The 27,653-nt window shown below is 36.5% G+C and overlaps 1 protein-coding gene across 1 annotated transcript in view; it reads left to right on the top strand.

Annotated features, from left to right (window-relative positions):
• Positions 1 to 17,312, top strand: part of LOC150108220 (death-associated protein 1 homolog) — a 50,386-nt gene extending 33,074 nt beyond the window's left edge. The window contains exon 5 of the mRNA XM_090415668.1: positions 17,009 to 17,312. Within this exon, the coding sequence (XP_090271794.1) occupies positions 17,009 to 17,122 (114 nt within the window). The 3' untranslated portion in view covers positions 17,123 to 17,312. The remainder of the gene's footprint in view (positions 1 to 17,008) is intronic.
• The last annotated feature ends 10,341 nt before the right edge of the window (positions 17,313 to 27,653 follow it).

Genomic DNA, 27,653 nt, shown 5'->3' on the forward strand with positions numbered 1-27,653 from the left:
AGTAAGCGCAACTCTAAGAACTAGGACCAAGATCTATGAGTTTCATACTGAAAAACTATCGGCAAATCCAAGTGTAAGTAACCACTTGGTAGTACAACACCAAGGCAACTCATATCAGAGGTGGAGCAAGCTCCCTCACTATCCTTGATATTTTCTCATAATGTAAAAACACAGCCCCTAGGGGATGTAATACTGTAATTACATTATGAGGAAAGGTCACTACCCAGACCAGTTTCAACCTTTTTTGAGGTCCCATCAGTGAGTAGGTAGACCTGGAAGATAACAAGGTTTAAGTGAAAAGAACTTGCATACCCTCACTATACGAATGCCATAAAGGTGTGCCTGTATATTATAACATTATGTGTTTTTACATTATGAGAAATTATCAAGGATAGTGAGGGAGCTTGCTGCACCTTTGATACGAGTTGCCTTGGTGTTGTACTACCAAGTGGTTACTTACACTTGGATTTGCCGATAGTTTTTCAGTATGAAACTCATAGATCTCAGTCCTAGTTCTTAGAGTTTCGCTTACTGGCAGATAAACATCAAAGGATTTATATCCCCTTCATTATTCAATAATTTTTTTTTTTATTTTATCTATTTTAGGTTTTTTAATTTTAATAAGTTAGAAAAAAATTAAACAAAATAATCTTTTATTAATTTTAATTATTACAACACACAAAGACGAAAATAATGCTCCCGCTGTTAAGTGTCTTCTTTCTGCTTCTTAGCTGGAGTTGAGAATGCTGATTCACGTTATCTTTTTTCTGCAGAGAAGAATCTGTCTAGTGTTGTTTGGCGCTGATGATTTTCTTTGATATTTTTAAAATAACCCATCGCGTTGTCATCGAATAAGTTGATATTCCTGTCACTACTGTCTTATTAGGGTGCCATTTTTCCAAAATAGCCCAAACAGAGAACAATTCTTGAAGGTTGGCATTGGAAATGCATCCTTCTCTTCCATAAAAATTTCTTTTTCCACTTCTTTTTGTTGTTGATCGTGAAGATGTTGAAGTTCTTCTGTGCTGAGTTTGGTTTTATGATCATCTATTAACTCCTCTACATCCTCATCACTCACCTCTAATCCCATAGCTTTACCCAAGACACAATTTCATTTACAACAGACTCTTCTTCACAGCTTACTACTTCACTGACTGAAATACAATCTGGCCAGAGTTTTTTCCAAGCAGAAATCATTGTTTTAAATGAAACTTCTTTCCATGCCTTATCGACAATCCTTAAGCAATGAAGAATGTTGTAATGCTCTTTCCAGAATTGTTTAAGCGTCAGTTCTGTGGCATTGGTTATTTCAAAGCACTTTTGAAACATCGCCTTAATAAACAGATTTTTGAAGTTTGAAATCACTTGCTGGTCCATGGCTTGTATGATAGAAGTGGTATTTTGCACAAAAAAACTTTATCTTGATGAAACTGAATTCACCAACTAAATCCTCCTCTAAATTTCTGGGATGAGCAGGAGCATTGTCCATCACTAGAAGAGCTTTTAATTGTAGATTTTTTTTCAGTAAGATAAGCTTTTACAGTGGGAACAATTTCTTAATAAATCCACTCAGTGAAAAACTCTCTGGTAACCCACGCTTTCGTGTTGGCCCTCCACATAACACCAAATTTGCTCTTTATGACATTGTTTTTTTTAAACACGCGTGGATTTTCAGAATGGTAAATGAGCAAAAGCTTTATCTTAGTCTCCACTAGCATCACCACAAAGCAACAAAATAATTCTATCTTTCATAGGTTTATATTCAGGTGTCGTCTTTTTTCTTTTGTGATATAGGTCCTTTTGGGCATTTTTTTCCCCCCAAAAACAACCTGTTTCATCGCAATTAAAAAAACCTATTGAAATACAAATCCCTCACTATCCACGTACTCCTTAAAGGATTTTACAAATTTGTCAGCTTCTACATCAGCACTTGCAGCCTCTCTGTGCATGACAACACTATGGATCCCAGTTCATTTTTTGAATTTATTGAACCAGCCTCTACTTCCTTTAAACTCCCCATTTTCAGTACTGGTCTCAGATGTCTGTTTCTTAAGTTCACTATGCAGATGTTTGGCTTTCTCACAAATAATTCTCTATAATAACGTCACCACGTAATTGCTTCTCATTTATCCACACTAAAAGGAGTTCTTCCATCTCTTCAATAACATGTGATCTCCTGGAGGTCAATGTTGTCACATCTTTAGCCACATTTGCTGCTTATCGTTGAGTTTGAAATTTTAAACATCATCGCCAGATCCGTCAAATGCGTACCACTTTTGTGTTTCATGATAATTTCTTTTTTCATCTCAATTGTCGATACTACAACTCTTCTTTTAGGTTTTGTTCTTTTTACATTCTTGGATGCCATGGGAAACAAAATGCCAAAAACAGTTAAAAATTCTCTACACAAATGTATCATGCAATGACTAGGCTGTGTAAAGTAAGAGACAATGCACAGCGGAACGGACTGAGAGAGAGACACACACTGTGCAGGCACAGGGAAGTGAGTGAGGGAATTTAGTGGGAGAGAAACATGCCTAATGGCATGCCAAAACTGTCTAATGCTATATGACTCTGAGTTCCTGGACTATAGTTCGAACTGTGAATCAAATTTCTTGCGTTCTCAAGCGTTTGAACTCTGGAACGTTAGAAGCATTCGAAGTATGAGGCACCACTCTACTAAACAAGTGAGGAGAAAGTAAACATCCTTGCATAACTCCTTTTCCAACCTGAAGCCAATCAGTCAATCCAACACCCATCCTTAGCGTGGCTTCTTGATCCCTGTACAAGATGGCTGTCAACCTGATAGTGTGTCGAGGTGTAATCTTCCCCTCACTTTTAGTTTATTTTTCTTTTCTTGTCTCTACAGATTAGCTATTTCTGCTACCGGGAGAACTCTGAAAAATTTTTTTTAGAGTTAACGACTGCACCATCGGGATTCTCCTTATGGTATTAAATATATGTAAGACTTCCAGTAGAGTTTACTCTGAGATTATCTAAAAGCTTAATCAACAGTCGTTAATTACAGTCGGCTAATCTTTAATACTTTCATTCACAGGTCCGTAATTTTTTTTTGGAGACAGTGCATTGCATAAAGATGAGGTGGTACAATTCTTTAACAAAACAAGCATGTTTATTTCAAACTAAAAGACAAACTACACAAGATCATACAATATTAAGGGGATTCCCTCTTAGCTCTATTCTAAGCCTATTAATTGTAACATTTCATCATTTGTATATACACTGAGTCATGCAATATTATGACACATAAAGAAAACTGTCAACCCTTCTCAATACTAAGCTTATCATGCTCTATAAATTTAATGACAAAATATCATCATCATCATCATCAAATTCCTGCCATGTACCCTCAAGGGGTGTACAGGATATGATAGTACTACATGAAAAAAATTACATCATTATTAATTTCCTATCTACAATTTTCCTCCAAATCAGTCTGTTACTTGTCAAGACTCCAACATTATCAGATCTTATATTTCTATCGTCTAAAGCACTTTGTACCGTATCAATCCACCTATATCTTGGTCTTCCTCTCGGTCGTTTTCCTGCAAACCTGGCAGAGAACACTTGTTTTGCTAATCTTTCCTTGCCCATACCACCTGAGATTAGCTCTGCTAACGCATTATTGGATGCTGACAATGTCAAGTTCTTTCCTAATATCCTCGTTTTTAATATGATACTGCCATTGATGCCATCTGTTCACGCCTATAATCTTTCTCAGGACTCTCATATCTGAAGTTTCTAGTCTTTGGTCAAGTGTTTTACTTCTGACCCAGCTCTCAGATCCATAAGTTAAAACTGGTTTGAACACTGTCTTGTATACAGCTAATTTAGTGTTCCGACTAATTTCTCTCTTATTCCATATGAATTTATTCAATTGACTTCCCACCATACCAGATTTGCTGATTCTGTTGTCTATTTCTATATTTAATTTACCATCTTCAGTAAAAATCCTGCCTAAATAGCTGAAATGTTTTACTTGTTCCACAGGTTCTCCATTCACAACACAGTTGACATTTTCAGTGATTCTGCCTATTTTCATTGTCTTTGTCTTTTTATTGCTGACCTTCATACCATGTCTATTACAACAGCTATTCAATTTAGTCAGAGAATCTTGCAGACTTGTAGCGGATTTATTTAGAAGTATAACATCATCCGCATAAAGCAAAGAGCTGACATTAACATCTCCAATTTTGATATCATGTTTAATACCACTTTCCTTCATAATGTGATCGATATAGATAATGAATAACAGAGGGGATAATGTACATCCTTGTCTCACACCAGATTTAACATTAAACCAACTTCCTGTACTTCCTTCAATTCTAACTGCTGACTTACAACTCAAATAAAGACTAAGTATTGCTTGATATAATGTCCCATTGACACCATATAACTGCAGCGTATTGAATAGCTTCTCTCTTGGCACCTTGTCATATGCCTTTTCCAGATCGACAAAACTTAAATACAGATCTTTGTTATATTCCCATGCTTTCTTGACTATTTGTCGTAAAGTGAAGATCTGATCCTGACAGCCTCTATTTGGCCTGAATCCAGCTTGTTCTTCACCAAGCTTTTCTTCCACAATTCTTCTCAACCGTTTCTCAAGTATACTTGCATAGATCTTGCCAGGAACACTCAGTAGGGAAATACCTCTGTAATTCTCACATGCAGTTTTATTTCCCTTTTTATATATGGGTACTATGAGAGCTCTACTCCAATCATCGGATTCGTCCCTCTGTCCAGGATTTCTGAACTATGCAGTGCAGCCACTGTAAGACTCTTATACCACCATACTTCAGCATTTCTGGTCGAATATCATCTACTCCTGCTGCCTTACCACATTTCAAGCCTTTGATGGCTTTTTCTACTTCAAGTATAGATATGTATTCCTGACTGCATGCCTGGTCAGTGTTTTTTACCACTGTGCTGTCATCACTGCTTGTTTCATTTAGCAGTTTTTCAAAGTAATTACTCCATACTTCAAGGATATCTTTTTCTCCCATTTTCATGTCACCTTTATCATCTCTAACTCGTTTTATAGCATTCTTTCCTCCATTCTTAAGCTTCTTCAACAACCTCCAAAATATTTTGCCACCTTCTTGATATTTATTTTCTATATTCTTGCCAAAGTCCTCCCATGACTTTTGTTTAGCTAGTTTTACACAGTGTTTAGCATTCTTTCATTTGTCTCTATATTCTCTAAGAGCACAAGCTGACTTATTTGACAGGAACTTTTGGTATGCTTTCTTCTTTTCCTTCACTGCCTCTTTAACCTCCTGTGTCCACCAGGGAGTTCTGATTGTTTTATCCTTACAAACAACCTCACCACATGCCTCTCTGGCAGAATCAATCAATGTTTTCTTCAGAGTTTGCCACTGAATCTCCACGGTTTGATTCCTGTTCTCAATCTCTTTCATTTTTCCTTCAATAATCTTTGTGTACAGCTCACATGTGAGAGCTGCTCAACTTTTATTTGCTTTAAAACTTTCTTACATGTTATTCTTTTCAATATGAAATTCAATTTTATCCTGCTCAAGGCTAAATACTGATCACTTCCAATTTCAAATCCTCTGTACACTCTGGTGTCCTGCACCAGGGAGAAAACATCACTATCAAGAATAACATAGTCAATGAGACTTTTCTTATTCCTAGCCTCTTCTCTCCATGTGAATTTGTGCACATTTTTATGTTGGAACATGGTGTTAGTAATAACCAGTCCATGTCCTGAGCAGAAATCCTACAGATATTTGCCATTATTATTAGCTTTGCTCTTTTCTCCAAATTTTCCCAAAATATTTTTGTATGTCTCACAATCATTTCCTACTCTGCTATTTAGATCCCCAACAAGTACCAACTTTTCATTTTTCATTGTGTCAGTTGCTTTTTTCTAAAGCCTCAAAAAATTCCTCCACTTCTACCTTAGTAGAACCTTCTGTGGGACCATAGGCACAAATAATTCTCATTGTCCAGTTCCCCATTCTCATATTTGCCCACATTACTCTACTTGAGACTGACTACCATTCAAGAAGATTAGCCTCGTATTTTGTGTTGAATACTATGGCTACTCCTTCTTTTCCTTGATTGTCATTGCCTGAATATAACATTTTGTATTTATTGCTCAGAAAGATCTCACCAGTTTTGGTCTTTTTTGTTTCAGTCACCCCTATTATGTCGATCTGGTACTTATCTAATTCCTCAGTTAGCTCCATTTCTTTGCCATTCAGGCTTCTTACGTCGATAGTACCGATCTTTAACTCTGGTGATGTTGAGTTGGGGTTTATTTTCAGATTTGTTCCAGTAGCTGACTTTTCGCTGTTCGCCCTGGTTCCCTGGCGAAAACAACGGGGGCCTTGTTTAACCGGGCGACGCCCCAGCCGGCATGAAATTGTTAAACCAAAATATAGAATGACAAAATATCTCCTATTCTGTTTGTGTACAATTAATCCTTAATTTTTCTTTTCAGTCCAGAATAATGAACTATGCTTAAACAAAAAAATGTCCCATGGACTCTGTCAATTTTCCATATCTTAGATAAACAGAAGAAAACGTACTCGCATATATTCATTAACACACTCAATCTATACCACTTCCTTGTTCCATTGCAGGTTCTGCTGGTTTCTTATCCGTCTCAGGCTTTAATTTTCATGCAAGGGTTCTGTCTTTACTGTTGTCTCACGTAGATGACTCCCGGGGCTTGAAGCACACTTAGCAACGATTCTGAGTTAGCCGAAGATGTCCGATGCATGTTGCTGGCTCTATCTCTCACTGGCAAGGCATGCTGGTCCGTCTTTTTTGCTCCTTCAATGGCTTCACAGTGCCCACTGCTACGCTCTCCTGACTTCACACGATGCACAGTGAAAGGAATGGATCCGGAGTTTTCTCTCTTCTTTATTATAACTTAGAGGACCTCCTATATACGACTCCTCAGGTCCCTGGAGTAAGAGTCGAGGTCCCCGAATATTCCCATGAAAAATGGTCTTGATCTTCAACATTAATATTAACTTCTGATTCTCACGGAACACACACATAGTCTTGTTTACAAAAAGCAGAATTGCTTAAGGTCAAAACTGCCTTTTACGGCATTGTCCTTGAAGCTTGCATCTGGCTGACACTGAGCACAATTAAAAGCACTTTGTATATACAATTCCTACGTTGTTTCTTTCAAAACTGAACTACATCAATACTGTGCCGATTTCTATGTCTTTGTCCTTGAATCATACAACTTAAACATTTATTTGATATTTACAGTTTCTGCACAAACTTGCATTTTAATTTTCTTAGAGTTAGCTACATGGTTTTTCACAAAATTTACAATGTTAATACAGAAATATTAACTTGTTTACAAGTTGACCTTTGTTAAAAGAAGTCGAGGCAAAAAAAAAAAAATTCCTACTGCATCAAATTTTACAGAGGAAAACCCATTCTTTTCATTACTTCCCACAGTTTCACATGCTGAACTCACTCAAAAGCTTTAGAGTAGTCTAAGAAACATATTACCAGAGGGAGTTTAAATTCTTTATATTTTTCTATGATCTGTCTACGGCAAAGGATCTGATCTCTGGTGCCTTTACCTTTCCTAAAACCTGCTTGTTCCTCAGACATCTCTCCCTCAACTTTGGCATTGATCTCAATCATATTTAGCATGATCTTCAATAAAATTTTGCTTGCATGAGATATTAAACTAATAGTTCTATAGTTCTTGCACACTTTCATATCTTCTTCTTATGTAGTGGTATGAAAACAGACTTCTTCCAGTCTCTAGGCCATGATCCTGTCTCCCATATCCTTGTAATCAGTCTATGAAATGCTCTTATACCTCCATCCCCTGTGGCCTTAATTAACTCTGCTGGGATTTCATCTGTGCCTGGTGCCTTATTGCTGTTAAGCTGCTTAACTGCTCTTTCAACTTCATGCCTAAGTGGAAGAGGTTCCACTTAGGCATGAACCTCACAGTATTTTTTCTATCTGTTTTTAATTTCCAGTTCTGTGAATTAAGGACTAAATTTAAAAATCTTCCTGGACTTGAAAGGGTTGGTTGCAAAACAAAGTAACCAACAAGAGAAGGGACTTGTCGTACAAACTTTCAAAATTAATTGCCAAATGTGGAAAGCCACATACTATTAGCGAAACTCATCTTACCGGCTATAAATGAAGTTTTAGATATGATGATTGGCCCAGGTAAAAGTAATATGACGTCGTCAATTCCTTTCAGTTATGTTCGATATCAACAAGAATGTATGAAATGCCAAAGGACATTGAAAAAAAACTTTGTGGTGATTTATTTATTATATGCATTATATAAATACTAATGAAGAAATTATTGAAGAGTTTCTATTTGCTGAACAACTGAAAATTAACGCAAATGCTTCTACTATTTTTAAGGTTGTTAAAGACTTTTTTAATGCAAAAAAAACATCCTCTTACAAATATTATTGCATGTGCAACTGATGGATATTTGGAACTGCTTCTTTTAAATGTGCTATAAATGATCGGTGACGACCGATCATATTTAAAAGAAGCAGTTCCAAATATCTTTACAATTCACTGCATTCTTCATAGACACTTAGCTGTAAAGCACCTTAGCAGTTGACTACATAAGACTTTGGACGATGTTATTAAAGCAGTGTATAAAATAAAAGTCCAGTCATCATATTTTTTGGGGAAATTTTGCCTGAAAATGAAGAATTTGAGCATCTTTTGCTTCACACTGAAGTTAGTTGGCTCTCAAATGGAAACTGTCTGCGTTGCTTTAATGATATCTACAATACTGTTTTGGAACTTCTTGATTCACATGATGAGAACATGTGCAATGATCTATAAAAGGAAAAGTTTGACATCGCATATCTTTCCAATATTTTCATCAAATTAAATGAGTTTAACATCAAAATGCAGGGAAGCAACGTGAATTTATTTCTGAATGCAAGCCCTAACCAACTTTTCTAAAATTTTCACCACCACTCCTGAGATACTGATTGGTCAATAGTTGAATACATTGGCCTTTCTATCACTCTTGTGCAATGAGTTTACCACACATTCTTTCCACACTTGTGGAATCATCCCTGTTCTGAGACTCAAATTATGTAGTCTGCTCAAAGGAATAGCCAGTTCAGCTGAACACTCTTTTAACATCCATGCTTGATATTCCATCAGTGCCTATTGCAGAATTTTTGTTCAGTTTGTGCAACAGCTCTGGTACTTACTCCTCCTTCAGTGAAGGGGTAGCAGTGAGTTCATTGTTGCATATACCAGGTTGATAGCTTTTAGGCAGGAATCGTGAAAATTTGTATGCAAGAGTGACAATGATGGGAGTGGTTATTATGAAAGATTTTGACAAAAGAATGATTCTGGGTTTGTTCGGTTTGGACCTATCAAGTATATGTAAAGATGTCTGCATAAGTGAGGAACTAGATAAGAACAGAGATCTGCAAGTAGTCAAACTGTTGTGCAGGACAGAGACAAGAGAACATGTAGGTAATTTATTATGTCTTTACAAGAATGCTAGGAGTATCAGAAACAAAGGAGTAGAGTTTTGTTGCCTTGATTAATATATTGAGACCTCATATTGTAGGCATTAGTGAGACCTGGATATCAGAAGCAGGCATACTAACTGATATAGAGTGCAAAGGGTACAGTATTTTTTAAGAAGGATAGACAGTATAGAAGAGATGTACTGCTAATATCAGATTACTTGAATCCAGTTAGAATTGAGACCTGTGACTCCAATACTAGTAAGTTTTTTTATGTGGCAGTTAGTTTGAATCCATCTTGTGTGAGGTCGAGTTGAACAAGATTAAATACATAGTAGGATGTTGTTACAGACCTGGTAGATTGGTTGCTAGTGATGAAGAAATGCATCAACAAATAAATACGATGGGTGTGAAAGGAGTAATCATAATGGGAGACTTTAATTATCCAAACATTGATTTGATAGCTATGAAATCACATGAGAAGAATGAAACTGAATTTATTGAGCTGTTGCAAGACAACTTCCTCAAGCAGCATGTGACTGAAGAAAGTCAAAGAATGTTAGATCTGATTATAGTGTCAGAGGGGATTTCAGTTAAGGATGTAACTATTCTGCCTCTGGTTGGTGACAGTGATCAGTGGCCAAGTTTATGAATGTTCCATTCAGAAAAGAAAAGGTTACATGCTGTGAACTATAAAGCAGGAAATTATGACCACCTGTGAGGAGTATGCTGGGTTCTGCACCATGGTATCAGTTGTTGGATGAGAAGGATATCAATGGTGGGTGAGAATTGTTAAAAATATACTTAATGATGCGATATCAGAGTGTCCCTAGAGTTTGAAGAATAAATACACATCTATTTCACTCCTACTCTAAATTAATTAAGCAGGCCAGAAGAGTCGCAACTGTTGTACGGAAAGCTGTCTGAGTATGAAAAAAAACTCTGAGTTAAAACAAGTCGGAAGAATTTTTTTAGAATTTTATCGTTATGCTGCAAGTAAAAGAAAGATTGAATTTGAAAGAACAACTACTGAATGCAGATGGTATGCAGGTGACTGATGCAAAAGTGGTTGTTCAACTAATGAATAGCCATATTGCTAAAAGCTATCGACTTGGTATATGCAACATTGAACTCATCCCTATCTCATTGCTATTTATGCTGTTATTATTAGTTTCCAATTGGTTATTACTATTGTCTCTTTCAGTTTGTGGAATTTCTGGATTTGTTTTTCTTTACAAATTAGAAAAATGCCATTAGTTGGGTTGCTAGTGATAACCAGATGTATGAACTTCATGGTTCATTTCATTCACTGTTGCAGATTTTTGTGACACTTTTGACTAATGACTTAAATATAGCTTGAATTGATTCATGAAGTAATGCATTGTTAGCCTTTTGGTAAATATTTAACTCAGTATTATTAGTAGTATTATTTCTTGGTCTCCAAGGAGTCAGAAGACTCATATGATAGACCAAATTCTTATAAACCACAATACCTGTCATACTTAGTCTTGAAAGCACTCAATATTGAAAAGTTCATGACCCACTCTAGTTAAGCATTCTACTTGCCATGCAAAAAATATCCTTTTCACTTCCTTACGTGATTTTTATATAGTTTTGTTTTGTTTTCCAACCACCAGTAACCCTATGCAAGATCTCTTATGTTCTCTTATCTAATATGCTTCTCTCACCAACTTGTGTGTCTCACTTCTTCTGTCTGCATTGGCCTGGTTAGTCGAGTGATTAGCATATCCACTCTCTAGCCAAGAGCATGGATCATCGAATCCCACCAAGGGCAAGGATGTTTGTGATCGTCCTACTCACCAGTTATCATATGTACTGCTGTGACTTGCATCCTGGTGTAGTATGACTCTTGATACCTTTGCACCATAAAAAATCAAATAAAAGAAATAATAAATATTCTATCAACCAAGCTCTGCAAAACATATTCTCTTAATTTTTTTCTTTTACTCAACATTCCATTGTCTTCAGACAGTCTGTCACTTGTGCTGCACACTAACATTTCCATATTCCACAAATATTAGATGACCAGATCTGTACAGAATTCTAGTTGTGGTAATAAGCACCTTATACAGTGGAACTTACTTTCTTATTCCTCCTTGTCTGTGCTCTGGTTATAGCAGCATCTTCCAGGTAACCTTTAAAACTTTTGTGTCTCCTGAAATTAAGTATCCTATCCATCAAAACTCCTAAATCTTTTTGTCACATCCATTCTCCTAGAATAAAATTCCTCGAATTAGTACTTCTCATTCCATCCTCTCTGACCAGAGTATACTTAGCAACACTCAACTGATAGCCCATTCATGTGCCCAAAGCCATTTTATTTCAACTCTCTCTAGTGAAACCACATTAGAGCTTAATGAAATAATTAAGCATCATCAGTAAACAGCTGAATGGCTCTTCTCAGATTTTGAACTATATCATTGATATATACATTAAAAAAAAAACCATAGTCTCAGAACAGGACTCTGTGGGTACCCTGGTTGTCACTTTTCCCCTTTCAAGACATTGCATTCCCAAACATAACTTGCTGGTTCCTGTTTACCAAACACCTAAACCAAGCTACAAACTGACTATCCATCCCCATCCCATTCAATTTTTAACAGTAGTCTTCATGTAGTATTCTATCAAATGGCCTTACAAAATCTAAAAAAATTACCCTACAAAATATTTCTCTTCTCCAATAATACACATTACCCTGTAATGATAACTAGATTACTGAAACAAGACTACCTCCTTAACAAGTCCCTACTGTTGTGTAGAAAGGAAATACGTGTTTGCATTCTACCTCAGACCAATTTCTCTATCATCTTCACCACATACCTGTTATTTGAATTGACCTGTAGTTTGACCACTGATTTAATTTCTCCCTTAAGCTGTAGCATTGTTTTTTCCTTCCACTTGAACTTTTCCTGTTGCCAGACTTGTTGAACAGTCAAATGACAGACACCTCAGCTCCTTTTTGCATTTCTCTCTGATCTCATATTAATTGCCTAATTAATAACCATATTATAGCTTACCTAAAATTCCACACTTTGCATTCCTAACTGCTGATTCCCCCCTCTTCTTTCCCTCTGTTATTTAGCTACCCTTGGAAATACACTGAAAAAATATTCATTGAAAATTTTCACTACAATTGACATGACTAAATACACCAACTCCTGCAGCTTAAGTAAGTCTCAGTCTTCCATATCCACTTTTTTTCTACTAACTACTTAAAATTTTCTTTTTAAAAAAAGAAAACATTCAAGTAAAAGCATTTTCTGTTTGTGTCTTTTGACACCAATCAGATTAATACTTTTATCCTTTACCTATTAAAGACGTTTGTTAGTTTATCAAACTTGATTTCTAAGCTTATTAGTTGTTTGTCAATACACTATCTACATGGGTTATAAGAATCCTTAAAGTGTGGTTTAATAATGTAGTAATAATTCAATATTTTGAGGTTACTAGTGATTAGGAGATAAATATTTTATTATCATTAGGAGTTGGTAACCTCCACAAAAGTCTAGAATCATTCTTCTTCCTCCTCCTTTCATGAATCTAGGCTTGGTGGCTTGTTTCAGCTCATCCCAGTGTTTCATTGTTCTGCCTCTGTTTCTTTGATCCTCTGATTTGTAGTTCATTAAAGTAGGTGTAAAAGAAAAGAAGTTAGTAGTATAGTGTATGTGTAGAATAGTAAGAATTGGTGTTATTAATGTTTTTGTATAACATTTGGGGTGCTTAAGGGTAGAAGCTGTATAACTGAGAGGAGACCTCCACATAGCCTTTAAAGGAATGCGGAGAACCGACCAGGGCTTCTAACCTAATGTCCAATCCTCACCTTCTCGTGGTGCACCCTGTTGGGTATCTACTTGGATACTGAACGAACGAGGATGGGCTGGCAATTTGGGATTTAGCCGACCAAATTGTATTCTCATTGGTTAAACCAAAATAAAAAAAATGATGGTATAACATGACAAAATTTCATGCCAGCTGGGGCGTCGCCCGGTTAAACAAGGCCCCCGTTGTTTTCGCCAGGGAACCAGGGCGAACAGCGAAAAGTCAGCTACTGGAACAAATCTGAAAACAAACTCCAACTCAACATCACCAGAGTTAAAGATCGGTACTATCAACGTAAGAAGCCTGAATGCCAAAGAAATGGAGCTAACTGAGGAATTAGATAAGTACCAGATCGACATAATAGGGGTGACTGAAACAAAAAAGACCAAAACTGGTGAGATCTTTCTGAGCAATAAATACAAAATGTTATATTCAGACAATGACAATCAAGGAAAAGAAGGAGTAGCCATAGTATTCAACACAAAATATGAGGCTAATCTTCTTGAATGGCAGGCAGTCTCAAGTAGAGTAATGAGAATGGGGAACTGGACAATGAGACTTATTTGTGCCTATGGTCCCACAGAAGGTTCTACTAAGGTAGAAGTGGAGGAATTTTTTGATGCGTTAGAAAAAGCAACTGACACAATGAAAAATGAAAAGTTGGTCCTTGTTGGGGATCTAAATAGCAGAGTAGGAAATGATTGTGAGACATACAAAAATATTTTGGGAAAATTTGGAGAAAAGAGCAAAGCTAATAATAACGGCAAATATCTGTTGGATTTCTGCTCAGGACATGGACTGGTTATTACTAACACCATGTTCCAACATAAAAATGTGCACAAATTCACATGGAGAGAAGAGGCTAGGAATAAGAAAAGTCTCATTGACTATGTTATTGTTGATAGTGATGTTTTCTCCATGGTGCAGGACACCAGAGTGTACAGAGGATTTGAAATTGGAAGTGATCACTATTTAGTCTTGAGCAGGATAAAATTGAATTTCATATTGAAAAGAATAACATATAAGAAAGTTTTAAAGCGAATAAAAGTTGAGCAGCTCTCAGATGTGAACTGTAGACTAAAATACACAAAGATTATTGAAGAAAAAATGAAAGAGTTTGAGAACAGGAACCAAACCTTGGAGATTCAGTGGCAAGTTTTCAAGAAAACACTGATTGATTCAGCCAGAGAGGCATGTGGTGAGGTTGTCTGCAAGGATAGAAAAATCAGAACTCCCTGGTGGACACAGGAAGTTAAAGAGGCAGTGAAGGAAAAGAAGAAAGCATATCAAAAGTTCCTGTCAAATAAGTCAGCTTGTTCTCTTGGAGAATATAGAGACAAATGCAAGAATGCTAAACACTGTGTAAAACTAGCTAAACAAAAGTCATGGTAGGACTTTGGCAAGAATATAGAAAATAAATATCAAGAAGGTGGCAAAATATTCTGGAGGTTGTTGAAGAAGCTTAGGAATGGAGGAAAGAGTGCTGTAAAAGGAGTTAGAGATGATACAGGTGACATGAAAACTGGAATAAAAGATATCCTTGAAGTATGGAGTAATTACTTTGAAAAACTGCTAAATGAAGCAAGCAGTGATGACAGCACAGTGGTAAAAAACACTGACCAGGCATGCAGGCAGGAATACATATCCATACTTGAAGTAGAAAAAGCCATCAAAGGCTTGAAATGTGGAAAGGCAGCTGGAGTAGATGATATTCGACCAGAAATGCTGAAGTATGGTGGTATAAGAGTCTTACAGTGGCTGCACTGCATAGTTCAGAAAGCCGGGACAGAGGGACGAATTCCCGATGATTGGAGTAGAGCTCTCATAGTACCCATATATAAAAAGGGAAATAAAACTGAATGTGAGAATTACAGAGGTATTTCCCTACTGAGTGTTCCTGGTAAGATTTATGCAAGTATACTTGAGAAACGGTTGAGAAGAATTGTGGAAGAAAAGCTTGGTGAAGAACAAGCTGGATTCAGGCCAAACAGAGGCTGTCAGGATCAGATCTTCACTTTATGACAAATAGTCGAGAAAGCATGGGAATATAACAAAGATCTGTATTTAAGTTTTGTCGATTTGGAAAAGGCATATGATAAGGTGCCAAGAGAGAAGCTATTCAATACGCTGCAGTTATATGGTGTCAATGGGGCATTATATCAAGCAATACTTAGTCTTTATTTGAGTTGTAAGTCAGCAGTTAGAATTGAAGGAAGTACAGGAAGATAGTTTAATGTTAAATCTGGTGTGATTTAACATTAAACCCCTCTGTTATTCATTATCTATATGGATCACATTATGAAGGAAAGTGGTATTAAACATGATATCAAAATTGGAGATGTTAATGTCAGCTCTTTGCTTTATGCGGATGATGTTATACTTCTAAATAAATCCGCTACAAGTCTGCAAGGTTCTCTGACTAAATTGAATAGCTGTTGTAATAGATATGGTATGAAGGTCAGCAATAAAAAGACAAAGACAATGAAAATAGGCAGAATCATTGAAAATGTCAACTGTGTTGTGAATGGATAACCTGTGGAACAAGTAAAACATTTCAGCTACTTAGGCAAGATTTTTACTGAAGATGGTAAATTAAACATGGAAATAGACAACAGAATCAGCAAAGCTGGTATGGTGGGAAGTCAATTGAATAAATTCATATGGAATAAGAGAGAAATTAGTCGGAACACTAAATTAGCTGTATACAAGACAGTGTTCAAACCAGTTTTAACTTATGGATCTGAGAGCTGGGTCAGAAGTAAAACACTTGACCAAAGACTAGAGACCGCAGATATGAGAGTCCTGAGAAAGATTATAGGCGTGAACAGATGGCATCAATGGCAATATCATATTAAATATGAGGATATTAGGAAAGACCTTGACATTGTCTGCATCCAGGAATGCGTTAGCAGAGCTAATCTCAGGTGGTATGGTCATTTTAACAGAATGGGCGAGGAAAGATTAGCAAAACAAGTGTTCTCTGCCAGGTTTGCAGGAAAACGACCCAGAGGAAGACCAAGATATAGTTGGATTGATATGGTACAAAGTGCCTTAGACGATAGAAATATAAGATCTGATAATGTTGGAGTCTTGACAAGTAACAGACTGATTTGGAGGAAAATTGTAGATAGGAAGTTAGTAATGAAATAATTTTTTCATGTAGTACTATCATATCCTGTACACCCCTTATGGGTACATGGCAGGAATCTGATGATGATGATGTTTTTGTATATTTCGTGGACCTTTCAAATCTTCAATAAATCATAATATAATCAACTTTCGCCATAACTGGCTCACAACAAACTACAAAAATGTCCTGACCAAAGCTCCATGAGTATAATGCTGTTGCTTAGAAATGACTATAGAAAAAGAAGAAAAAATTACTATAGCAAACTATCCAGTATGATAAATTGTTTGGGTGGTTTCTAAGAGCTTTCTGTGGTGAGTTAAAATATGATTTAATTAAAAAAAAAAACAAAAAAACATGGGATTCAGAGAGTTTTGACCTTAGACTATTGTTGTCTGCTGAGTCTTAAGTTTTTGTCAAGCCAGTGACACCTCACTTGTTATAAAATAACCATTTTTGTTATAGTATGTTTGTCAAGTTAAAGATTGGCTGTTTTATTTACTGTTTATGTTTTTTTTTAATTAATATAATATAATTTAAATGTTTCTAGGGATATTCAGATTTTCCAGCCAAAGCTCTTCAGGCATTTCATGTAAAACCAATGCCAATGCATCAGTACAGACCTTTGCCAATTAAGCATGTTATTCATCAGCCAAGGAAGTGAAAAACATTGTTTTGGATGAATTTTTGTATACTTAAATGTTGACCCTTCAGCTATAACTATAACTTTGATCTATATTTGTTGTATTTTCTATTGATGTGAAAGATTAGTTTCATAAATTTTTTATGTAAATTTAGAGAGATTTATTTTAGAAAGTAAGAATAATAAATTAATAGGAAATCCTATCCTTATGCATTACAAAATTATTATTTTTTAAATGATAGACATTAAAATGTTTTTTTTTTTTAATGTCTTGTTTTCTATGCCATTGTTAAGTCTCAAATACTTTATTTCTTATCAGTCAATAGATGTTACAATTTTGAATACAATTTGGATTATAAACTGTTAAAATGATTGCTTAAATATATATGATCTTGACATTAACATAATAAAGATTTACTCACCTAATAAGAAATTGTTTCAGTTTGAAGTGTATGTGTTTTTTTTTTTTTAAATTATAGAAGAGCAGTTCCTTATAATGTTAGATTTAATAAACCAACTTGGTTGGATGCAATGACAAAACCATCTGACTGTTCTACTAATAATATAAATTCTAAATGTCATTAGTCTACAAGTAGCCTAGTTGTTAAGATACTTTGTATGCAAACTTTTTTTATTATTGACACTATAATAAAAAATATATATTACTTGGATAAAGGATTAAACAAGAATATAATTTCATGGCAAGTTTAATTTACTTTAGATATTCCTATTACCAGTTTACTCAGTGCATATGGGATAGCAAAAATTAAAGATAACATTGGTTCATTGAGTACTTTGTCAGTAAGTTTCAAATTGGAGGGAGAATAGTGTTGAATAACAGGAAAAGAAGAGAGAATACTCGTTCAGGAATGTGAAATGTTTGGAATTTAATAAGGCTGAGAGATTGGATGGCATATATCATGTACATTAAGGGAATGTGGAAAAGAGCTAAGTGCCCCCCTCCCTCCCCTTGCCTGATTGTTCACCAAGTCTGACAGTGGAACAGTATAAGTGGAAGAAAGGAAAATAGTACTTCTGCATAAGGGAGAAACTAAGTCAATGATATCAAACTAGTCCAGTTTGCATAATAGTGGTAATGAAGGTAATAGAGAAGCTGGTTTGAGGTAGAATAGAATATAGATTTTGATTATTGAGAACACTTACCTTTTTTTAGAAAGCTACACAGACTTGTTGGGGGAAAGCTTGTTTCAGTAATCTGAGTAGATTTTATAAATAGGATGATGAATGTATTATTGGAGAAGGGAGATACATAAATAAATTTTTTCTAGATTTTTGAAAAGGCAGTTGATACAATATGACACCCCCCCCATACATGACAATGACTCAAATATTAGGGCTCCAGAAATGCAACTTCTATCAAAAAAAATTTTTTTTTACTTTCCCAAGGTAGTTCTACTTTACGTAAATATTGTTATAGGTAATGTTTTAGAAAACTATGTTATGGTGACAAAACAAAGTAATACAAATTTTAATTCTAATTACGTTACATGTAATTATACAGAAATATGCTTTCCTTAAATGCAGGTTTAAAATTATTACAACGTAGCTCATCACAACTCAGTCAATAATAAATTCGATAAATTATTGATAAACCATGATTTGATAGGACAGACAAATTCACAAAAATGAAGTGTGGAGAACACTGTGGAGCCAGACTCGCTTTATGACATACTCAATCATGTGATTTGTTTTTTGCAAGATAATTAGTGATAAAAACATTAAAAAGCATTTTCATTATGTAAAATGCTAAAGTATTTAATTACACTATGCTAATTAATGTTGTTGTGAAAATAAGCTGAAGACAATACATCTTACAACTGCACACCTACTTAAGGGGTAAAGGTCAATGTTGGAAAAATAAGAATCATTTAATTAGATTGTGCCAATTTTAACTTGCTTATAATTACTGGTTTACTTTGTTAATGAAATTATATTGTGAGAAAAGCACTTTTTTTTTTAAATATTGTCTATTACATGTCATACTTACTGTATATATATGAACACTGCTTGGAAAGAAGTCCATGGACATTCCCATGAGCAAGGTGCGTTGTGCTATGTAATGAGTCGCATGTTTGTAGCTGGTATAAATTGGAGGAATATGATGCTCCCAAGTTACTGCAACTGTGTTTGGATGAAATGGCTGCAAGAAGGTAGCTGACAGTTTGAAAGAGGCATTGTGACAGGATGCCATGTTGCAGGTCTAGCTGTTTGGCAAATTGGACGATCCTGGGTCAATATTCAGCGATATCATATTGAGATGGAAGTGCAGGGAGTAAACTGCAAGTGTTACCCACAGTGGATGACTCACCACACTCGCTGAACATGACAGGTGTTATGTAGTAGGGTGCTATGAAGTTTAATATGTAAAAACCGCCATTTATTAGTCGACACATTCAATGCAGAATTCTCGCAATTGACAAACACAAATCCACACAAAAACGTTCAGAACTGAGGCTCACAATATGGATTTCCATGGTAGGACCACAATATGCGAGTTTGACATTATTTGAACCACCATGCAGCATCGTCTTCTGTGGTGCAGTGGGACTTGGAAAGCTGTGTTATGGAATGACAAATCATGTTACACTCTTTACTGCAAATGGATGGGTGTGAGAGATGTCTGGTGAATGTCTCTTACCAGAGTGCATAATCCTAACCATGAAATTTGGATGTGGCAGTGTGATGGTATGGTCTTGTTTTTCCTGATTTGGCCTCAGACCTCTGTGGTGCCATGAACATTAAACCCCAAGGGGTATCTGAACATTCTGGACAATGCAATGCTTCCTACTTTGTGCCATTCTACTGAACTGACCATTGTCTCTTTCAGCAAGACACTGTCATAAGGCTGCTGCTGTAACTGCATGAGCATCGCCAACACCTGTCTCCAAAGAGCCCTGATGTCGGCCCTATGGAACATCTGTAGGATGAACTGGACTGTCAGGTCAAAAGACATCCACCCCACAACAGCCCAGGACTGCATTACATGCCTACTGGAAGAATTGTCAAAATTTTCCATTGATCACTATCATACACTTGTGGAAAGTATGCCCCCATAGAATTGCTACAGTGAAAGGTCCAACATCATAAGGTGGGCACCGTGGTTGTTTGTTCCTCACACTGTGGTGTCTGTTGACTTCTTTCCAAGTAAATTATAAGGTTAATATTGAACTAAATGAATGCACAATTTGATTCTGAAATTAATTTATTGGAAATAACTATAATTTCATTTAAACATAGTCATGATATGAAAAACGTTTTCTTGCACCCTTCAAGTGTGCAAGATTTACTGTTTACAAGTAGAGCACCTTAACATGTAATGGTGGTTCATTTATGATGGAAACAAAAAAACCAAACATGACACATAGTGGAGTAAAAAGAACACTATAATACTGTGGAAAATTAAGGGGATTTGTGGAATTTATATATAGAGTTTCATATACAAAGAAAAACTTAAGTTATCAATTGTTATGTTACTACAAAAGTGTAAATTATACGAAGAAAATAATATAATATTTATACATTTAGAATGAGGCTTAAAATTCACTTGCCTCCTGCCTATGGTGAGTAGATTTTTGAAGGTTGGTATTATGAGAAAATTTGAATAGGTCAGTTCAAGATGAATTTTTTGTAGATTGAAAGAAAAGGGTAACCAGGTATAAGCAAGCTCTTTTCCTTTGTGAAATATTGTACAGACATTATCTTTTAGATAAAACCATAAAGACTACACAATTGTTTTTGTCTAAACTAAAAGAACAAAATTTACATAATTCTTACAAAAATTGAGTGACTTGATTCTTCAGATTTTGTTTTTGTAAATTAAAATGAATAACCAGGTATAGAATTTCAATTGAATTTCAACAAAATTCAATTGAGAATTGAATTTTGTTGCTCAGTGTGAGACCACTGCCCTGCTTAGTGGAGGTTGAAGTGGCTTGAAAAAGTTTCATGTTTCATCTCTAGAGCAGGATTTCTGGATCTGGTAAAAAAATAATTTAAAAAATAGAAAAAAAATCCTTAACTCACTCACCACACAAACGTACTAGAGGTTTATAAAAGCCTTTTGGATGGCAGCCACATTAAAAAATAAATTTAAAAAATGATGAATGGGGCTATCAGTTCAGTGTCGCTAGGCATAAATAAATTCATACTTAAATTGGAATAAAGTAATTCCTGTAAGACACTAATCAGACCACATATGTATATTACTGTGCACAGTATGCAGAGGTGTGCAACTCTCAGGATTGTAAAATGTTAAGTACAAATGTACTATAGGTTTACTAATAACCTTTTGTGGCTGGGAACAACATTAAAAAGTACAAACGCAGATTAAGAAAATATAGCCCATTTACATGTTATTGCAGTGGGTGATGAGTACAAAATGTTTTCAGTGAGACAAGGTATGATGTAGTTTGTGAGAGTTTGATCTTCTTAAAGGTCTTCTCAGTTGAGACCTAGAAATAACACTAATGGAATGGTCAATGCACAATCTTCCATTGTGCCTATTTGCTACTTTGTCATAGTTCTCTTCAGATTTCTCTAGTATAGTTTGAAAATTTCAACTATTTTTTTTAAAAGCCCAAATATTTTGGACCAAAAAAAATGTATTAGAAATATTTTTTTTCTATTTGACAAAAAAAAAAAAAAGTTACTTAGTGGTTGAATCTATGATTTCGATCATAGTTTGTTTTTTTTTATAAAAATTGCCTCGATAAGGATTCCTGACGCATTCGACCATAAATAGTTGGCCAGCCAAAAGGCTGCAGATCTGAATCCCACCGTGGGCATGGATGTTTGTAATTGTCTGTGAAAATAATAGTGGCGATGGTGTGGTTGCTGTTCATTGTAGTTGGTGGAGACAGAGTGGTAGAGTAGTGCTCTCTCAATGAGTCTTTGGATTCCCTGGAGGTGTCGCAAAAATAATTTTGAGTTTCATTTTGCTGAAGCTTTATGTTGGAGGCTTAATGGATTGTATACAGCAGTCAGAAAGGATTAAAACAGAATTTAATACTTGCTATATTTCGTCTCAGTCCCCGAGACATTTTCAGGGATTACAAAAAACTAATGTAACATATACACAAATACCACACAATACTAAGCCCAACCACGTGGGTGACTCTAAAGTTCTATCTAGGTGGAGTGTGCCCTCTAAGGGCAGTTGTAAGTGGCCTGGATTGTAAGGTGGGATCTCTGATGTGTTTCCCAAATCTTAGGAAGCTTAATGCAACCGTATTTATTAAGATTAAAAATAGTCTCTCTTTTTTGAATTTGCTGTGGTGGAGCATAGTGGTTTTTTCCCATGAAATCCTGTGGGTTGTATCCAAGACATGGTCAGCCAGGCCTGACTGACCATAGTCGTGGTTGCAGATGTATGACTTGTGTTTCTCCAGGCAGATGGTTGCTGATCTGCCTGTCTGTCCAAAGTATGCTAGCTTACAGGAACAGGGTACTTTATAAACTCCAGGCCCTGAAGAGAGGAGGGAGCTGATCTTCTGTAGAACGGATAAGGGTAGCAAGGTTGCGGTGTGGCTTAAATGATGGGTGTAGGTTGTACTTTTTTAAAATCTTGGCTATTTTTTCTGATGTGCCCCAGATGTAGGGTATGGTGATGGCATTTCCAAATTCTTTCTGAAGAGAAGACCAAGGAATTGGGAAGGAACCGATTATTTTGTTAATACTGTGATCATTGGAGCGGAAAGTGTCATGTATATGGTCAAACTGAGTTGTAAGGGCAGTTACTGGAACAAAGATTGTGGACTCTCTCTCTCTTGGTTAGAGTTTTAATAATGCCATATTGTTGAGCAGGATGGTGGTGGGAGAGTTTGTGAATATATCTGCTGTGCGCATAGGTTTTCTATATAAAGTGAAGGAAAGTGTACTGTTAGGAAGGTGAGTAACTAAGGTGTCTAGGAAGGGTAAACAATTGTTCTTTTGCTTTTCCATTGTAAACTGGATTCTTGGATGTAGGCTGTTGAGGTGACTGAGGAAGGAGTCTAATGTGTCTGGGCCATGAGGCCAAATACATCATCCACATATCTTAACCAGATAGAAGATTTGAGAGGGGGCTGAGTCTATGGCTCGTTTTTCAAAATTTTCCATATTTCCATATAAAAATTGGTGAGGGGGGGATCCATGGCAGATCACTTTATCTGCTTGTAGATTTTGTTCTTCCAAGAAAAATAACCACAATTAATGACAAAGGAAAAGAGATCTAAAATGGCAGAAGGAAAAACGTTTTCTAAGAGTGTTAAGGTATCAATTAAGGGAATATTGGTAAACAGTGAGATGTCAAAGCTTACCAATATGTCTGTGTTATTTAAGATTAGATTTTTTATTAGGGTTTTATATAGGATGTGGAAAGTCTAGTAAGGGGGGGGGTCAGAGAGTTGGCCAGCTGTTTTGACAGTTTGTAGCAAGGTGCATTAGTGGCATCTACTATATGCCTTAGGGAATTGAGTTTGTGGATTTTTGGTAAACCATATATTGAGGGGTGGGGACAGAAAGGTTTGAGTTTTTTTGTAATGTCCGGCGGCCAGGAAGATACTTCTTTAATTTTTTGACTTGTTTTTGTGGGGGTCGTGCTCTAGTGGGATGTAAGTAGAGCGATCACAGAGGATAATCTACATTTTTCAATTGTATTCTGTGGCATTACCCTTATTCGCTCTGGTGATGACGATACTTTTTTCCTTCCGTAATTTCCTGAGAGTAGTGCATTGGCTGGATGATAAATCACTTTTTGGAGGCAAGGATGTTGGCAACGTCAGATCTGTTGCTTAGCTTCGGAGATAGCAAATAACATCAGACGCGTTCAATATTATACATTACATCAAGTACTGACACTTCTTTCGGTGCAACCGCGAAATTGTGGCAAGGCTTAGGGCACTTACGGCATCGTCGCTGAGCCTTTTGAAAGATAGATTAACTACTGTCTGGAGCATTTGCTGTTGTGGTTTGGATTTACACAGATTGTTATACTTTTTGATATGCTTATTTTTTGAAATTCTTTCTGTGTCCCATCTGAGATGCTAGAGAGAATGGACCAAAGTTCAGGGTTAAGTACAGCGGAGAGCTCTGATTGTAAGGAGCCAATGGTGGCGTTTGTCTCGGAGAGGGTGGCACAAGTAGCAGCAATTTGTTCTCGCAGTAGTGCAAAGCTGGCGCGGTTATATATGCAGAGGGCTTTTTTGGAATAAAAGTTGATCTTTAGCTTAACACAGTTGGGTATCACTCTTGTATCCCAACATCTTTTTAAAAAGGCCAGCCTATTTATTTAGTTGCCTAGAAAGTTGTAGTTTTGACTTACCGTAATGTCTGGATTTGCTCTATTTCTTCTCCATGAATGATTAGAATCCGTGTAGAGGCTTAAGTTCTATGAGGACATCATGTTGGAAGCTATAGACTCAGCTACTCTCAAACCTTCTAAGATATGTAGATGATGTGTTCTCTATTTGGCCTCATGGCCCAGACACATTAGACTCCTTCCTCAGTCACCTCAACAGCCTACATCCAAGAATCCAGTTTACGATGGAAAAGGAAAAGAACAATTGTTTACCCTTCCTAGACACCTTAGTTACACGCCTTCTTAACGATACACTTTCCTTCACTGTATATAGAAAACCTACACACAGGCAGATACATTCACAAACTTTCCCACCACTCAACAATATGGCATTATTAAAACTCTAACAAGAGAGCCCACAATCTTTGCTCCAGTGGAACTGTCTTACAACTGAGCTGACCATATACACAACACTTTCCTCTGAAATGGCTACAGTGATCACAGTATTAAAAAAATAATCAGTTCCTCCCCCATTCCCCAGTCTTCTCTTCAGAAAGAGTTTGGAAATGCCATCACCATACTCTATATCCCGGGCACATCAGAATAATTTAAGCCCCACCGCAAACTTGCTACCTTATCTGTTCTACAGAAGATCAGCTCCCTCCTCTCTCAGTGCCTGGAGTTTATAAAGTATCTTGTTCCTGTAAGGCAGCGTACTTTGGACAGACAGGCAGATCAGCAACCATCCACCTGGAGGAACACAAGTCATACATCTGCAACCATGACTATGGTCAGTCAAGCCTGGCTGACCAAGTCTTGGATACAACCTACAGGATCTCATGGGACAAAAAACCACCATGCTCCACCACAGCAAATTCAAAAAAGATTATTTTTAGAATCAACAGCAGCTCTCAGAAGTCAACCAAATCTTAATAAATATGGTTGCATTATCAGAGATCCCACCTTACATTCCAGGCCACCTACAACTGCCCTTAGAGAGTGCTCCACCTCGATAGGACTTTAGAGTCACTCACATGGTTGGGCTTAGTATTGTGTGGTATTTGTGTATATGTTACATTAGTTTTTTGTAATCCCTGAAGATGTCTTAGGGACTGAGACGAAATATAGCAAGTATTAAATTCTGTTTTAATCCTTTCTGACTGCTGTATACAATCCATTAAGCCTCCAACATGATGTCCTCACAGCACTTACGCCTCTACACACGGATGTTGAAACTTTGTGTGCAACTTGTGAATGTTTTGTTGATAGCTTCAAGTAAATTCTCAGTGCAATGCAAAGATTTGAGAATGCATTCCGCAAGTCAGTCTTATGTATTCGGTGCAGAAGATGGAAAGTGCTTGAATTTTTGTATGCTACTAAATACAGGTGGAGCTTGCTCTTAAAAAAAATTTTTTTTTTGACAGAATTCAACTGTGTTTAGCTCTTGTTCTTTCTACGAAATATCTACAAAATAGTCCATAATTTTTTTTATATTATGGACTCATTGAAAGACTAAGAAACCAATGACATTGCCAATTGTATTTCTATGAAATCATAAGTTAATAACTTACTTCATTTGTTCATTGCAAATTCATTCCAATTCAAATTGAAATTTCATTGCATCCTACTTAATCAAAACTAATTCTGTAACACTTTATTTTTTAAGTTACAGGATTGTATAATTGTTTATACTACCAGTTATCTAGAATATTTATAAAGGTTTCTACCTTATTGGCCAATAAAATAAAAAGTAAAACTTGTAGATTACCAACCACGCATACCCATTTGCCAGAAATTTCAAAATGCCATGTTGTTCTTAATCTTATAACAAAAATCGCTCCAACCTATTTTCTCCTTTATAAGAAACCAAATTTTAACTAGACATTTTATAGAAATGTGGGGTAGAAAAAATCCTTAGCTCACCCATACATAGAAAATATGGTTTAACATGTGTAATGGAAATTAGACTTTAGCTATACATTTCTCTCACTGTAACATGAGAGGGTTGGCCCAATGGTTAACATATTCACTCTCCAACAGTGGCTGTGGGTTCTAATCCCACCACAGAGATCGATGTTTGCAATTTAGGTTTCGGTGGAAGATAAATATCACTACCCTGCTCATTGGAGACCTTAAATGGCTTGAAAACGTTCCGTGTTGGTTTCTAGAGAAGGATTTCTAGACTAGGTAGAAAAGAGAATAAAATCCCAAAAAAAAACAAGAGGGGAGGGGGAGATTCTTAGTTCACCCATGACGTGATTGTACTATAGGTTTGCAAATAAACCTTTTGTGGGTGGGAGCGACATAAAAAAAAAAAAAAAAAAACCGGGGGGGGGAGTTAGAGAAGAATTGGTTACAATATTGCATGCAAACATTCAGGAAGTGTCTGTGTAAGTCTGGTAATAAAAGGTGGAACGTGCTGCATGTTTTGCACTGTATTTGATGTCAAGATGCCACGTTCAGCTGAACTGACAGACTTCCAACATGGGATGGTAGTTGGGTGTCAAATCAGTGGTCTTTCTGTTCGTGACATTACTACTACCCATCTCAATATATCAACATCCACTGTTGCTTAATTAGAGTTGAGGGTGCTACACAACAGGACAATGCGAGGCCACTGACCAAGAACAACGAGCTCTCTTGGAATGTTCAAGCATCCTACACATCAGCCTGGAAAATGGCAGGGATATCTGTCAGAACTGTCCACAGAGAGTTGCATGCCTTAGGTTACCATGGCAGAGCTGCTCCAAACAAGCCACATATTATCTCTCTCAATGCCAAACTATGTTTGGACTGGTGTCTTTCACATCGTTCCCGGACTATACATAATTGGATATGGGTTATATATGGAGAGATGAATCACGCTTTCAAATATTTCACACCGATGGCCATGTCTGGATTGGGAGATTACCCAAGGAACGGTTCTGGCAGGACTGCATCATTCCAAATGTCAAGTCTGAAGTTTAGTAATGGTGTGTGTGGGAGAGGGTTCGGCTGGATGGGGCTTTGTCCATTTGTGGATGTGCCCAAAACCATGACGTCTGATGGCTACCTGGACAACTTCATGCTTTGGCAGTGATCCTCACATATTTCAGCATGACAATGCTCCAGGCCAACTGCACTGCATGCCTGAGACTGGTTTCCACAAAACAACATTGAAGTGTTGGACTAACCAGCTCAGAATCCAGACCTAAATCCCATCGAACATCTATGGGATGAATTAGAATACTGAGGAATGGAAGAATATTCCTGTTG

This window comes from Typopeltis vanoorti, chromosome 3 (genome assembly GCF_054136105.1).
Source record: "Typopeltis vanoorti isolate ZY-2024b chromosome 3, IOZ_Tvanoo_1.0, whole genome shotgun sequence".
In the NCBI taxonomy this organism is placed as follows: Eukaryota; Metazoa; Arthropoda; class Arachnida; order Uropygi; family Thelyphonidae; genus Typopeltis; species Typopeltis vanoorti.